Genomic DNA, 14,335 nt, shown 5'->3' with positions numbered 1-14,335 from the left:
ATTGAAGGATATATTGATTGTATGTTCTAACAACCTAATTTGGACAGTGCTGTTAGAATGTTTCATGGCAGTAGATTAAGCTACCCTTTTCATGGCACTTGGCAGAATGACAAAAGGGAAGACACCATTTCAGGAGGATGAGGGATTTTTGTTTCTACGTACCCCGCAATCATTGGCTCCATCTCCACACATACCCACATAGTAACTGAGAGGGACAAAGAAAAAAAATTAATAAGTGAACTTTGTACTTAACTGTTTTATCATTTAACATACTCTCTCATATACTCACTTAGGATCTTCAGACATGTCACATCAGGACAAAGAGGTGACTGACTACATTTCACCTACTGCCCTAGTACAGGAGAGTGTGGTGAGTGTGGAGTGAGAGATAGAGAGGTGGCTGTTTTTCTATGGTACTTACTCCAATTTTGTGTTTTGTTTTTAACTTGCTTACGTTTTGACTTTGCCAGATCATTTATGAATATGTCAAACAGCACAGATCCCAGTGCAGCTCCTTGGGGGACCCCGCTATTTACCTCTCTCCATTGTGAAAACTGACCATTTATTCCTACCCTTTGGTTCCTATGTTTTAGCTGGTCTCTGATCCATGAGCGAACCTTCCCTCTTATCCCATGACTGCTTACTTTGCTTAAGAGCTTTTGGTGAGGGACTTTGTCAAAGGCTTTCTGAAAGTCCAAATACAATATACCATAGTTTTATCACTGCGTGCAGCTGGAAAGAGGCAGACCCATCACCATGTGACCAGCCAATTCTCTACAGCCAGGTTTGGGAACCTCTGCACTAATATCTATACAACATGCTAGAAAGTGTTTTTGAGAGTTCAGTCGTGTGACCCATTACTGTGTAACAAAGGAGACTGCAGTGTTCAGCATTGGGAAACCTACGCTGTCTTTGTCCCTGTTCTGCACTACCTCAACAGTGTATAAGCAGGGTTTTCAATCTCCAAAGTGGTCACTGCATCAGAAGCAATCATTTTACTTTAAAAAAGTTACAAAAAGTATTTCTCTTGCTTCTGCATTGTAGACCGTGTTTACAAACAGTGTGATATCTGGCCCTGGGAAATATTAATTTCCACATTAATGCCTGAATGAGCCGATTTCAGTCCAGTATCAGGTGCCAGATTTTGATCTACTTTTTGCAGCCTGGGGTAACTCCATTCAGCTCAGCTGGAGCTACTCAGTGGTAAATGAAATTAGGATCTGACCCATGTATTTTTATTTCATCCTGCCATTCATGATTAATGGTGCCTTTTATATATTATAATGTAGAGAGTAGTGGCTAACATTGGTCTAAGGCTAAAGTCACTGCAGTTGTGTATAGGTAGATTAGGTGTGAATTTGGGTGAAAGGGGACCATACACTGCGAGCTCAGAGGGTATATAGAGGTTTTAAGCCTGGAGAAAGGTTGGGGGAGAAAGCGGTGTTCTGTAATCAAAAGTAAAGATACGCTGTGCTTTACTTCTCTGTGCTGCAGCATCTGTTGTAATTATGTTTAGAAAACATTCTGCTGAACCTACTTCAGTTTTTGAAATTCTTCAATGAGGCTGGATTTCTGCCCAGGAGACATTCTAGCAAAAACAGTCCCATTCACTAGTATCTGTAGAGAGAAGAACGTTGAGGTACTAGATTGAAAAAACAAACCCCAAACATTTTTAGCGCTGTTAGGAAGCCAGTGTCCCTTGTATGATATTTAGCAGCATAAGGGAGAATTCAGCCCTGCGTCATTATTGAATCAGCTGGAATAGCATCTTATTGCTTTTCATCTTTGATCTACCGATGGCATTGGACCAAACCCCGGCTCTGAACCTCCTCCCCACACGTTGGAGTTTTTGGAATCTGAACCTGATGCTTCTCATAAAAAGCTGTACCAAAACCCAGGGTCACAAGATCCACAAACTTCGAAGTGTTTAAAATCCAGTTCCAAAATAAGGGCATGACACCAACACCAAGTCCATTGAAGTCAGTGGGAGTCTTTCCAATGACTTTAATAGACTTTGGATCAGCCTGTAGGAGTTTGCAATGTGATCCCATCTCTGTGTGATCATTTTCCTGCACCATGAACATTATCCCTTTAAATTTAGCTCAACTCTTCAGGATCAAGTAGCATCTCCAGTCTATGTGATTCTTTTATCATTCACCAATAGCGCTAGTGACCAGTTTTATTAGTTACTACCTCAGCTCTAGAAATGCTGATTCATGCCTGTGTTTTTCCCTAATTGGACTGCTACAATTAAATGAATTCTGTGCTTCCTCTTATCTGCTTGAGAGACAGATGAATATTCAAAATGCCCTAAATGGGCCGTTTTTATACACTGCTCACGTGAAACCATGATGTTATAGCAGAGTTTTCAAACTGCACAACAGACCGTGACAGATTCTCAGCTGGTGTAAATTGGTGTCGCTGCATGAAAGTCAATGGCCCTATAATGAATTCCATCAGCTGAGAATCTGGCTCAGGGATTTTAAAAGAGCACCTCTATGGTCACTGCATGTATCATGGGGTGGGCAGCGGGAGGTGAAGATTTTTGCTTTTAAGTTCAAATGTTCACAGTTTAAATGCAGCCCAGGTTGATAGTGGCCACAAGTCAATGGCTGTGTTGGTGGCTGACAAGAAATGAGTTGATGTTCTTAATTAAATTCTAAAGGAAAGTGGTAATTCCATTGGATAGGTCACCCCACAATTGTCACTCTTACTTAAAGCCTTGGCAGAATGAACACAGACCAGCTAAGAGAGGAGCATTGCTCGGGCACGGTCTCTTTGTTGAGAATGAGCTGAGTGACTCACACCCGTTTATCAGTACAGCACCTTTGAAATTCAACGTTTTTGTAAAACCAGCTCTTTGTTTCCTTGTGAACTTACTTTTGGCAGCAAACTCTTGAAATGCTTCACTATAACCTGATAGGATTTTCCATTCAAGGCAAAATGGTAATTGTTGCTTTCCCTTTCAGGACTGGTCCTTTCCTCAATATTAACACATGTGTCCTAGAAATCAGACAAGAGCTATTCTTAGACTGGGATCATAATGTCTTAATGTGTGATTAATGAAGGGGACAAATGTAATTCCTCAAACCATGACTGTATTGTGGTTAGTGGCTAAAGAACTGGAATCTAGAAGCCTGGGTTCCACTGTCCACATTGTCACAGACCTTGGAAAAGACATTTAACCACCTTGTGCCTCAGTTTTCCATCAATAAAATGGGGATAATATTTACCTCACCCACCATCCCTTTGTAAAACTTTGTGGCTCTGCTCCATGTGACTACTTAGTTGTGATCTAACACTTGTTAATTACTACATGTTAACCAACGCGATTGTCAATTATGCTATAGAAATTACACTGAAGTTTGTTTCCAGACACAACGTATGTTTCTAGTTGTATTTAACCATAGAGCCCTACTGGGTGAATGAGACGTGCTATATATCTGCAGAGTACTATTATTATTTACTATTATATTTTATGAGTTGTTCTGAGCTGATGGCTATATCAAATATCACTCCCCCAGCTGATGGAACATTTAAAAAAAATCCTGCATGTTTCCTTCATGTCACAGCAACTTCAAGCCTATTGGGCAAAGTAGTAAGAAAACCACTTTTCACATATTAAAAGCCTCAATGCTTCATTCAATCCCATCAGCATTTGAAAAGTGACCACGCCCCCCAGTTGTGCTTACAGTGAGTGCAGCTGCATTTTGTTTGCTATCTTCCACTAGTTGCCAGGTAATGGATGCTGGGGTGGGTCCTTCTGGTTCGCTTGCTTCAATGAGAATCACTTGGCTGGTCTGGGAAATCATTCCGGAATTTTTGGCCACAGTAACGGCTGTCTGAAGGTTGTCACCTGGCAAATCAACAAGTGAGGCAGATTGTGGCTCTTCCCTCTACTGTAACTTTACTAGTGTTGCTGTGCTATACACTGTGCCCACCCCAAGTGTTTCTCCCCCCAGTTTTTTCTAGATACCAGAGGGCCGATTCTCCGCTGTTACACTAGGGGTATGCTGCTGTAACTGCTTCATTCAGTGGCACTGCACTAATCTAGAGCTAATGTAACAGGGGCAGCAAGTCCGAGGACCGGATCCTGCGAGCCATCGGCTCATGGAACTCCTGTTGTCCAATGTGGGAGTTCTGTACCTGGAGGGCTACAGGGTCAGGCCCAGAGACGATACCTGTGATCATAACGCTCCTGATGCGGGCAGCGCTGAGTTCTTCCAGCACAGGCTTGGACTCTGCCTTCAGCCGATTTTCCATTATCAGAAGGCCCAGGAACGTCAGGTCGGACTCCACTTCCTCCCTGAGAATGAAGATAAATACACCCAGAGAGATTGTTTCGATAGTGTTTGGGGCGGGAGCAGCATTTGTTTGATATAGAATCCACACTAGGATGCACTTTTCTTTCCAGAGAAACGTAACTGATCCTGAATGCGAAGCAAAGCGACTCACTGAGCATTTACGTGTCTACAGCTTTGCACAAGCTGCCATGCCTCCATAACACGGCTATGTGGACTAAGCAGGAAGCGTAGCCGGGACACACACACACAGAGACACCAGATATCTTCAGGAACAGAAATCTGCTGTACCCCCTGGAAGACAGCGTACATGGGGAGGAGACATGCCTCCTTTCTGCTCCCATCCCCAGCTGCTCGCCATACTGGGCTGGCACATGCCAACACAGAACTAATGCAAAGATGAAGGTCATTGGGGGTTAAGTTCAACCCATTTACCAGGAGCATTAGCTTACTTGGCAATGAGCAGTGTAGGGATCATGCTAAATGGCTTAGCTATTCCCGGCTCCCTCTCCTCTGGCAGGTCGTGCAGTGTTGATGTATCCAGCAGTGATAACAGGACATTAGCAAAGCTTACCTCTCTAAGTTGTCCAGTTCCACATCCTTTCCCATGTTTAGTGCTCTGTGTGCCAGTGCAATCACTCTGAAACCTTGGGTCGTGTAAACCTTAAGCTCCTTTACGAAATCAGTTGGGACTGTGTAGAGGAGAAAAGAACATGTGGGCAAGTCTTATGGTTTTAGTGACTTAAAGAACATCCAGTCTTTGGTTCTTTTCTTCTATGGCTTAATCTCTGCATATTACATGCTCATCATTTACCAACACTACATTCTTTCTCAGCAAATGATCAGCTGTTTTTAATCCAAAGGCTCTGGAGTGGACAACTAGATTTGAATATTTCAAATAACTGGGCTACAAGTTTGTTTTGTGCTTTAAAAAGTATGTAAAGTACAAGGAGGTCTTGTGGTTAGAGTAGTCCCTGTTCTAACCACAGGGCCTCCTTGTACCTTAAATAAGGCCTACGGAGTCTTGAACCTAGGCCTGCAGAGCAGCTAAGCACCAAACAACACCTGTGCCATCCAGCAATAATTGTAAGCACTACCCATGACCCACTGTGGACACAGGCCACAGGAAGTCCCACCTCCAGGGGTCTGAGAGGTAGCAGCCTCGTGGCTCCTGATTGGTAAATCCAAGAAGAAGGATGTGGAGAAATTGGAAAGGGTCCAGAGAAGAGCAACAAGAATGATTAAAGGTCTTGAGAACATGACCTATGAAGGAAGGCTGAAAGAATTGGGTTTGTTTAGTTTGGAAAAGAGAAGACTGAGAGGGGACATGATAGCAGTTTTCAGGTATCTAAAAGGGTGTCATAAGGAGGAGGGAGAGAACTTGTTCACCTTAGCCTCTAAGGATAGAACCAGAAACAATGGGTTTAAACTGCAGCAAGGGAGGTCTAGGTTGGACATCAGGAAAAAGTTCCTAACTGTCAGGGTGGTTAAACACTGGAACAAATTGCCTAGGGAGGTTGTGGAATCTCCGTCTCTGGAGATATTTAAGAGTAGGTTAGATAAATGTCTATCAGGGATGGTCTAGACAGTATTTGGTTCTGCCATGCGGGCAGGGGACTGGACTCGATGACCTTTCGAGGTCCCTTCCAGTCCTATAATCTATGAATCTATGAATAGGAGGCATTTCAGGGAGTCTCTAGGCAACAATGTGGATTTTCTGTAGCTGCCACAGCCATTCCTGCTTTTGAACACCTAGCTTCAACCTCAGTTTGACTTGGACCTCACCTCCTGACGCAGATCCTGAAACCTGACTTGGACTCTGATGCTTGGTATCGACCCGGGCATGGAACTTGACTATGAACTTCTCAGCTACTCTCGGGCTCAGGTTTGACCCTGCTCCAACCCTTGGTCCTGACTGCCCTTGCAGGATCCTGACAGTTCGCTTGGCTCACCCTAGCCCCTGGTGAAGTCTACCCTGAGGGAGCATGGAGGCACTGGCCTGCTCCCTGACTGGCATGCCCCAGAGGGTACTGGAGACACCTGAACGGGTTGGCTGCTCCCAGGAGGAGATCCTCACACTGCAAGCCCAAGTGTCGCAGCTCACAACAGAGAACCAAACTCTGAGCAGGCAATCCACCCAACTCCACAATGAAAACACGGCACAGCCCACTGCAGCTAACCAGATGCGATGAGAGCAAGCAGCCCAGCTGTGGATGGGGAATGCGGCACTGTGAGCATGCGCTGCGGCTGTGTAGCCGGACCCAGGATCCCCAGGATCCCCAGTCCCCCTCCCGGAACATTTTAATGGGGACCGCCAAACATTCAGGGGGGTTATTAACCAATGTCGCCTGCTGCTTCTACTCCACACCCGATCCTACCTCACAGACCAAGTGAAAGTAGGACTCATTATTAGGCTCCTGAAAGGAGATGCCTTGGACTGGACCTCACCCCGGCTTGAACAAGCAAGCACAATGCTATGAGTGGGATGCCTTCCTCTAGGCAAATGTCACTTTAGGATAGACTACCTATTTAACCTGGAAAAAAGCAGTGTTTCATAGTGTAGCTGCATTGTATAGTGCCTAATTATTTATTATCCTGTGAATCAACACCTAAACTAAAACGGCTGGATAAGAGGAGAAGTTCAGAAACTTGAGAAACCAGAACAGGAATCAGTTTAAGATGCTTTTCTTTTGTTTGGGTTGATAGAACTGTGTGACACTCGTTTCAGAGATTTATGTAATTAGGCTTGTGATGGCTAAGCTGCACCCTCCCATCATTCCCCAAAATCTCCCAGAGTGCCTCGGCAAAGCCATTTTCACCTGGTTTCTCTCCAGTGCCATTCAAAAGCACAAAGCAATACATTGGTCCCATTGATTTAGTTGGTGTTGGTCCTGCTTTGAGCAGGGGGTTGGACTAGATGACCTCTTGAGGTCTCTACCAACCATGATATTCTATGATCCCAGGTTTGCTCAGAATCTTCACAAAACTTGGATAACATTTCAGTGACTCTGAGCTGAGTTTCAAGTTGCTATTTGAATAATTTAATTTATTTACATTATTTACATTCACGTAGCTCCTCTCCCACGACTCGGATTGAAAGCTTCTGTGAGACAGGTCAACCTTACAGCGCTGAATGTACATATATGGAAACTGTACTTGGGCTCTGACCTCTTTTGTTAATCAAAGATATGCATGCCACTGCCCATGCAATTACCATGACTACTTATCTAATCAGGTATTTGGACATGCTAACATCCAGTTATGGGCCCGATCCTCCACTATGTAAGTCAATGAAACTCAGCTAGTCTAAATCATCGTAGCATCTGACTGTACATCAAATCAGCTATTGGACCATGCAAGTACGGCCATGGTAGCTGTATCAATGAGATTTTACAGGTGCACAGTAACTCTCAAGGGCAATTCCCTTTTGGACCTAGCAAAAATAAAGATATATACATTTATACACATATATACGTTTCCATACCAGTTTCTGGTCTGCAAAAGCTGGTCACCATTTCTGGTGCTCCCTTCATATACAGATCATACTGGTCCTTCCCAATCTGCTGGGTAATGACAGACATCCTCTGCAGCCCGGAGGAAAATGGGAACTGATGTAGGATTGCTATCCCGTCCACTGGAGCCTGAGGAAAAGTCAGTAAGGTAGGACGTTAATTAGATACTCAATTCATTTTGCAAACAGAAAATCTATCCTTTGGCTAGCTTGGGCCTTGTTTCCTATTGTGAGTTCTCTCTGGAGTTGAGTTAATTTGCCTGAGGGCATTTCACTTCCTACCTTTTGGGATCATGGGATCACAGGGACCAGACACAAATTGCACAACTGGATCATCTCATCGATTTCCATACACCTTCCCCTAGAAAATTCAGGACTGTTCCCTATAGCACATTCTTCAGTGCTCAGTCCTGACTACGGTAGCTTTTAAATTGTCTCTGAAGATGGGGCTTCCTACCACTGCTTCCTGTGGCAAACTATTCCACAGCTTACAGACCTCAGTGGGTTTTCCCCCACAATATTCAGCCTATGCTTTCCATCCTGTTTTGTGCTTTGTTCTAATCTGTCTTTCATTAGCCATTTTGCATTTATTTATGTGAAATCCTTTGAGGGCTAAGGGAAAAACGCTTGGAGTGAAGTAATACTTGTAGTATTCTTTTTTAATTTTTTTTCAGTATGTTACAATGCACATGTCTCTTCCTATAGATTAGTTCAGTCTGGTAACCAGGGTATTTGATCCAGTTCAGGTGATTTGTTAAGATCCAGTTTTGTCAACTGTTCCCTGCACAGGTTTCACTTTGAATAGCCTAGAAAAGCATGTTTGCTTTGTCGGTAATGTTAGAGTCCTCCTCTAGGAGGCATCTGTCTTTACTTCTTAGAATGTCTATTTTTCATCTCTAAGAGTCTTTCCAAGTGTGTGAAAGAAACATGCAGGAAAACTTTGCTGCTACCAGTATAGCAAATAGACAACAGTGGTGTGAGATGAGAAAAACTATCTTCTGCTCTCTCTCTCTCCTTCTGATCGTTTATTTTATTCCCTCTTACATTTTTAATTTTTGCGAACGTTGTTTTTCATCTGTCCCTTCCTCTAGATCTGTTTCCCTCCCCTCCCCCCAGTATATTTCTCAGGGAAATGCCGCTTTGCTGCATTCACAGGAACTGGTTAAAACGGATTCTCCCCTGCCTGTACATCCCCAAACGGCCAGTTTAGTGTGCCTGCCTGACTTCCTCCAATTTAACACAGGGACAAGTTTTCAAAGGGACACTGATGGGGTGGACTAGGCCCAAAGGACCCTTGCTGGAGGCCTCGGAATCCTGCCATACCCATCCCAGGAAAGGAGCAGTGGAGAGGTCCTCCAAGTGGCCTAGAATGGCTACAGGGGAAGCAGCCAATCAGAGAGGCTGCAGGGAGCAGCCAATGAGGGCCCAGCAGGCTCATATAAAAGGAGCTTCAGGGAGTGAGTGCACTCTGCTTGCAGGGACTGGGTAAGCAGGAGGTGCCCCTAGCTGGTTGCAAGGGCTAAGGCAGGTAGTTGCTGGTAGGGACTGGGGGAAGTGAGGGAATAGCTTCTGGCTGGCTGCCAGGACTCACTTAAGAAAGGCCCAGGGCAGGGACTGTGTATGGAACTGTTACCCCTCCAGAAGGGGGCTGACTAGACTGACCCAGCTGGTGAAGAGTCCCAGGGAGGAAGAGTCCCCAGGGAGGAAGCCCTGGGCGTGCTGCTCCACTCCAGAGCAGGAACTTCACATGTAAGCTGGCCAACTAGGGTATTGAGATAGGCCCTGTTGGTCAGACTGAGGACCGGCGCCTGGGGAGGGCTACAGAGATGTTGGTGCCCAGGGAGGGCTACAGGGCATTACTGAGGACTTTGAGATAGGCCCAGCTGGACAGTGTACCCTGGAAGGGGGGACAGTGTAGATGGCTCAGTCAGAGGACTGAGTCACTGAAGACCCGCCGAGAGATCCATCAGTCAGAGGGGGGCGCTCACGAGAGGTGGGTGCTGCCCTGCTGAAAAGAACTGAGAGATTGCAGGCACTGTCGGTCAGAGAAGGGGGCGCTCGTGAGAGGCAGGTGCTGACCCCGTTACGGGGACGCCTTTCATAAGATGCAGGAATAGCATAAAAGAACGGTTGAGGCAATTTACAGCCGCCAGCCAATTCTCAACATTGGAGAGGTTAATTAATGTTACTTCTACTAGGAGGTACATACACACCGTATTCTTTCTGGTAAAAACGCAGAACTCACATTTCTAGCGTTCGGTCCTGGTTTAACGATTACACTTGTATCTGGTACTCCAGCCTTACTATGAGCTGTACTGGAATCTTCCATTTCCTTTGGGGGGGGGGGGAAATTACACCAATAATAAAATTAGGACATTAACCAGAAAGCATTTAAATATTCAACCTAACCTGTGGCCACAGGTATACTTAAGGATGTGCAAAAGTTCCCGTCTTTGGGGGGTTAAACTTTGTGCTCAAGTTTTCACCATTTCATTTTGGTTTCTTTGCACTTCTGAAATTTGACTTTGCAACATTTCACAAGCGAGGTTTTTTGTTTTTGTTTTTTTGCTGTGAGAATGCAAAAAACCAAAAGCCAACCAACCAGAAAACATACCTTTCACTCAAAGTGTCATGCTCACAAAACTTCCAGCAGAAGCTGGATATCTCAGCTCCCCTGGGCTGACCCTATGGGTGCTCATACATGACATCCATGCTTTCATATGTCTGTCACCAGTGTAAATACAAAGGGTGATGGAATACAGGTAAATTTAATATCCATGAGTTTTACAAGATGTTGAAGCTAGACTCATTTAGACAATGAACCGATTGGTTATGTCATAATCCCTTGTTTAAAACAGGTTAGGTACGTCTCTGGGAAGAGTAGTACTGGGCCCTTCCTGCTTCTGTCAGCGCATTTGGCTAGATATGCTGGGAGGCGCCTGCCAGCCACAATCTGGGGTGTCTACGATTACATGAGATCACATTGTTCATCGGCTCATGCTGTGAACACCTGCTCTCTGTTGGTAAGTCCCCAAAGTGTAATGCCCACTTCTCCTGAGCGCTAAACAACAATGTAACACGCTTGTATAAAAAGCACAGGTGCATCTGGAAGGCAGTGTTTAGAAAAGGGCCTTTAATGTGTCCTCACCCATGTTAGGTCAAAATTCTCCTCTCCATTATGCACAGTATCTCCATCATATACTGCACTGCACAGGCACACGTCAGCCATGCTGCTATTGCTTGGGGGAGGAGGGGGCAGAAAGGACCACGAAGCAAGAGTGATGGGGCTCTGTGGGACTGAGGATTGTTACCGTTCTGAGGTAAGTACTTCTGACCCTTTCACAGCCTATTTGAGGGCACCCTAATTGGGTTTCAGGCCTGTACCCACCATCTCTCTCTGTGCAGGAACCTGCATCCCCCTCCCTCCAGACCAGGGATTTAGGCTGCCATTTTCTCCTACAACTCACTGGTCACCTGAACAAGTCTGAGTTTTGTTTAGCATCTGCCAACCTTCTCTCTCTCGGCCACTATGACAGGGCTAACCAATGACCACCCAGCCATCCTACAGCGGAGTATCTATTTAGAACCAAAGCATTAGAGAGAAAACATAACTTGAAAACTATACCCAGGTGATGTGAATGCCTGTCTGAGCAGGAGTCACCCATCTTCCACATGAGACCCTGGTAGGTTTGAACGTCCCTCAAACCCTTTCTGTAGAGTCTGTGCCTCTTATCAGTTCTTGGAGGAGTGAGAGTGACCCTTCTCCCATAGCAGGCTGCTCACTTTATACAATTCTCAGTTCTTTGTCTGCTGGTCAAAACCACTGTATGCAATTTCCCCAGGGGGTGGTACTCCTATAGACTTGTTTACCTGCCTAGGGATTTGCATTAATTACCCTCTAGTGATTTTTAGTTCCTGATACGTGAAGCATGAATAGACTAACCATCCCCAAAGACATTGCATTGCTTGTTCTGTTCCAAAAAAAGAAATTAACACTTTCGCACCCAGCAGGTAACAAGATGAGATGGGAAACTGAGTCACAGTCTTTCATAAAAATAAATCAGACGTTTCCCAGGTCTCCATCTCTCCTTATTTTAAAAGTGGACACAGCAAGGATACTAGACCAGTATCCTAGGGAAGGCCATAGGCTTGTGACCTGGATGACACATCTGCAAGTTGTCTCTTATTTCAAATGGCCTCTATTCATATCAAACATTTTCCAAACAAGCTGGCACACTCTATTCATTAAACAGTACAAGCTGTTTGACAACCATTCCATATTTTTTTCTTAGTACCTATTGGAGGGAGATGCAGTGGGAGAGTGCTCACATACCTGCCGCCCATGGCTAAGGGGGGGTATCATAGGCTGGGGGAGGCTGTGCCTCCCCAAACAGCCTGGTGTGGTCCCACCCACACTCTGCCCCCAGACCACCCCTGCAGTTCCCAACACTCTGCCCTGGCCCATGCTGGCTGGGGCTGGGGCTGGCCAGTCTGCCACAGGGACTCGGGATGTGCTGCCCGGCCAACTGGTGCTCCAGGGCTTCAGGTGCTGGGGGCTCTGTGGCCGCGCCACCCAGCCATGGTGGGGGTGCTCTGGGCTTCTGAGTGGGAGCAAAAAGGGAGAGGGAGGAGAATCCTGGGGCTAGCTTCTCCCAACAGCCAGGTCACCGGCCATCCATGCCTTAGGCCTTAATCCAATCTTAATCTCAGCCTGGTGCCCTTTCCCACAGCTGCCACTCTCCCAAGCATCTCCTCTTTAAGTCCCAGGGGAGAGTGGCTGTCTACATAGCTGGAGTCTCTAGCCAGGCCTCCAGAAGGACAGGGCAGCGTATCTCTTTGCTGATGGGATAAAATTCTCCTCCCCACCCCCTGACTGCATCCATGCAGAACCAGCTGGCTGCTTCCCCTCTTGTCCTACAGCAGGCTCTCACTGCAGGAAGTGAAGCCACTTGTAGGAGCCGTGGCCTCACTACTAGTGAGGAGAGGGCTGGCAGTTCACTACCTCCCTGGAATCTGGTTTCAAATCACATACAGGGAGATGAAAGAAGTCTTTCTTTTAAACCCACTGACTGATCAGGAGTGTGTCAGGGAGGTACCCTTAGGGAAGGTAATTGCTAGAACTCCAGAGGCAGATGCAGTGCTGTGGCAATGCCTCCGAATTTAGTAAAAATAGCCGGAGTTCACTAGTTCTTGGCAGAACTGCAAGCAGAATGCTATGAAATTATTATGGCCAGGACCAGGGACTCGTTTAGTGCTCCAGGCACTGGCACGTGTTCACCTTAGCCTCTAAGGATAGAACCAGAAGCAATGGGTTTAAACTGCAGCAAGGGAGGTCTAGGTTGGACATTAGGAAAAAGTTCCTAACTGTCAGGGTGGTTAAACACTGGAATAAATTGCCTAGGGAGGTTGTGGAATCTCCATCTCTGGAGATATTTAAGAGTAGGTTAGATAAATGTCTATCAGGGATCGTCTAGACAGTATTTGGTCCTGCCATGCGGGCAGGGGACTGGACTCGATGACCTCTCGAGGTCCCTTCCAGTCCTATGAATCTATGAATTTCACTAGCTATTACATATTGCTGCCACTGGGCTATGCAGTTGCTTGCCTGATGATTAGGGGAATGCCATCAAGGATTTGCATACTGTGTACATGCAGTTAGAATAATAGTCACGTTACCCAGCAAGTGCCCTCAAACATTTTCCTGTCCAGTGGGTCTCCCTGTATCTTCTCATCCAGAACTATGAGTGAATGACAGCTCGCCATGGCTCCACACAGCAGTCCCCAAGGCAAAGGAGTACCAGAGGCAAAGCTGTGGACGTTCTGGAAACTGATTTAAAACAGAGGGTTAGTGTCCAATTTTTTTACAAATAGAAATGTTTAGATTCACTGGGACAGATCCCTGACTGGTGTAAACAGGTTCCTCTCGGCTGACTTCAGTGGAGCTAGCCTATGAGAAGCCGCTGAGGATTCAGGCCCCAGGCCATTTCATAGACAGGCCTAATCTGCTCAATGAGCCAAAGGTAGCTTAAACATAATTAGTATGGAACTTTACATTTCAGCTTCATACTGTGTGATTACTGGAAAGATAATCGCTGAGGGAGTCGGCTATGAATACTACAGTTAACACAGGCGCTTTAGAGCCCTGCTTGACAGCTCCTGTAATTGTTTATTAAAAGAGAGATCTTGGAAACTTAAGACACAAACAAAAAAGAGTGATGACACTTCCTGTAGTCCCCTACATCTCACTGAGCGAGACAAGGTAGGTGAGGTTCTATCTTTTACTGGACCAATGAAAGATCGATATTACCTCCCCTACCTTGTCTCGCTCATATCCTGGGAACAACACTGCAAACATCCCACTGAACAGTTTCCTGTTGGGAGCCCAGCAGAGTGTTGGTGAAGTGTCGAAGTGACACGCTTGACTTCGCTGGGCCTGATTCTCCACTGCCCCGCACTACGAGTTATTCTTTACCTCTGTGTCAACAGCCGTGAAAGGCCCCTGTGGGTGTCGGTGGAGAATTCT

General features: G+C 45.8%; 1 protein-coding gene across 1 annotated transcript in view; it reads right to left on the bottom strand.

Annotated features, from left to right (window-relative positions):
- ATP13A5 (ATPase 13A5) overlaps positions 1-14,335 on the bottom strand; it is a 55,502-nt gene that overhangs the window by 15,232 nt on the left and 25,935 nt on the right. The window contains exons 14-22 of the mRNA XM_005302880.4: positions 13,489-13,639; positions 10,058-10,144; positions 7,786-7,942; positions 4,876-4,993; positions 4,182-4,306; positions 3,693-3,856; positions 2,881-3,003; positions 1,538-1,617; positions 163-205 (exon numbers count right to left, since the gene is read on the bottom strand). Of these exons, the coding sequence (XP_005302937.2) occupies positions 163-205; positions 1,538-1,617; positions 2,881-3,003; positions 3,693-3,856; positions 4,182-4,306; positions 4,876-4,993; positions 7,786-7,942; positions 10,058-10,144; positions 13,489-13,639 (1,048 nt within the window). The remainder of the gene's footprint in view (positions 1-162; positions 206-1,537; positions 1,618-2,880; positions 3,004-3,692; positions 3,857-4,181; positions 4,307-4,875; positions 4,994-7,785; positions 7,943-10,057; positions 10,145-13,488; positions 13,640-14,335) is intronic.

The sequence above is a fragment of the Chrysemys picta genome, chromosome 9, assembly GCF_011386835.1.
Source record: "Chrysemys picta bellii isolate R12L10 chromosome 9, ASM1138683v2, whole genome shotgun sequence".
NCBI classification, from domain to species: Eukaryota; Metazoa; Chordata; order Testudines; family Emydidae; genus Chrysemys; species Chrysemys picta.
The sequence above is the reverse complement of the archived record's forward strand: the minus strand, read 5'-3'. Positions and strand labels throughout refer to the sequence as shown.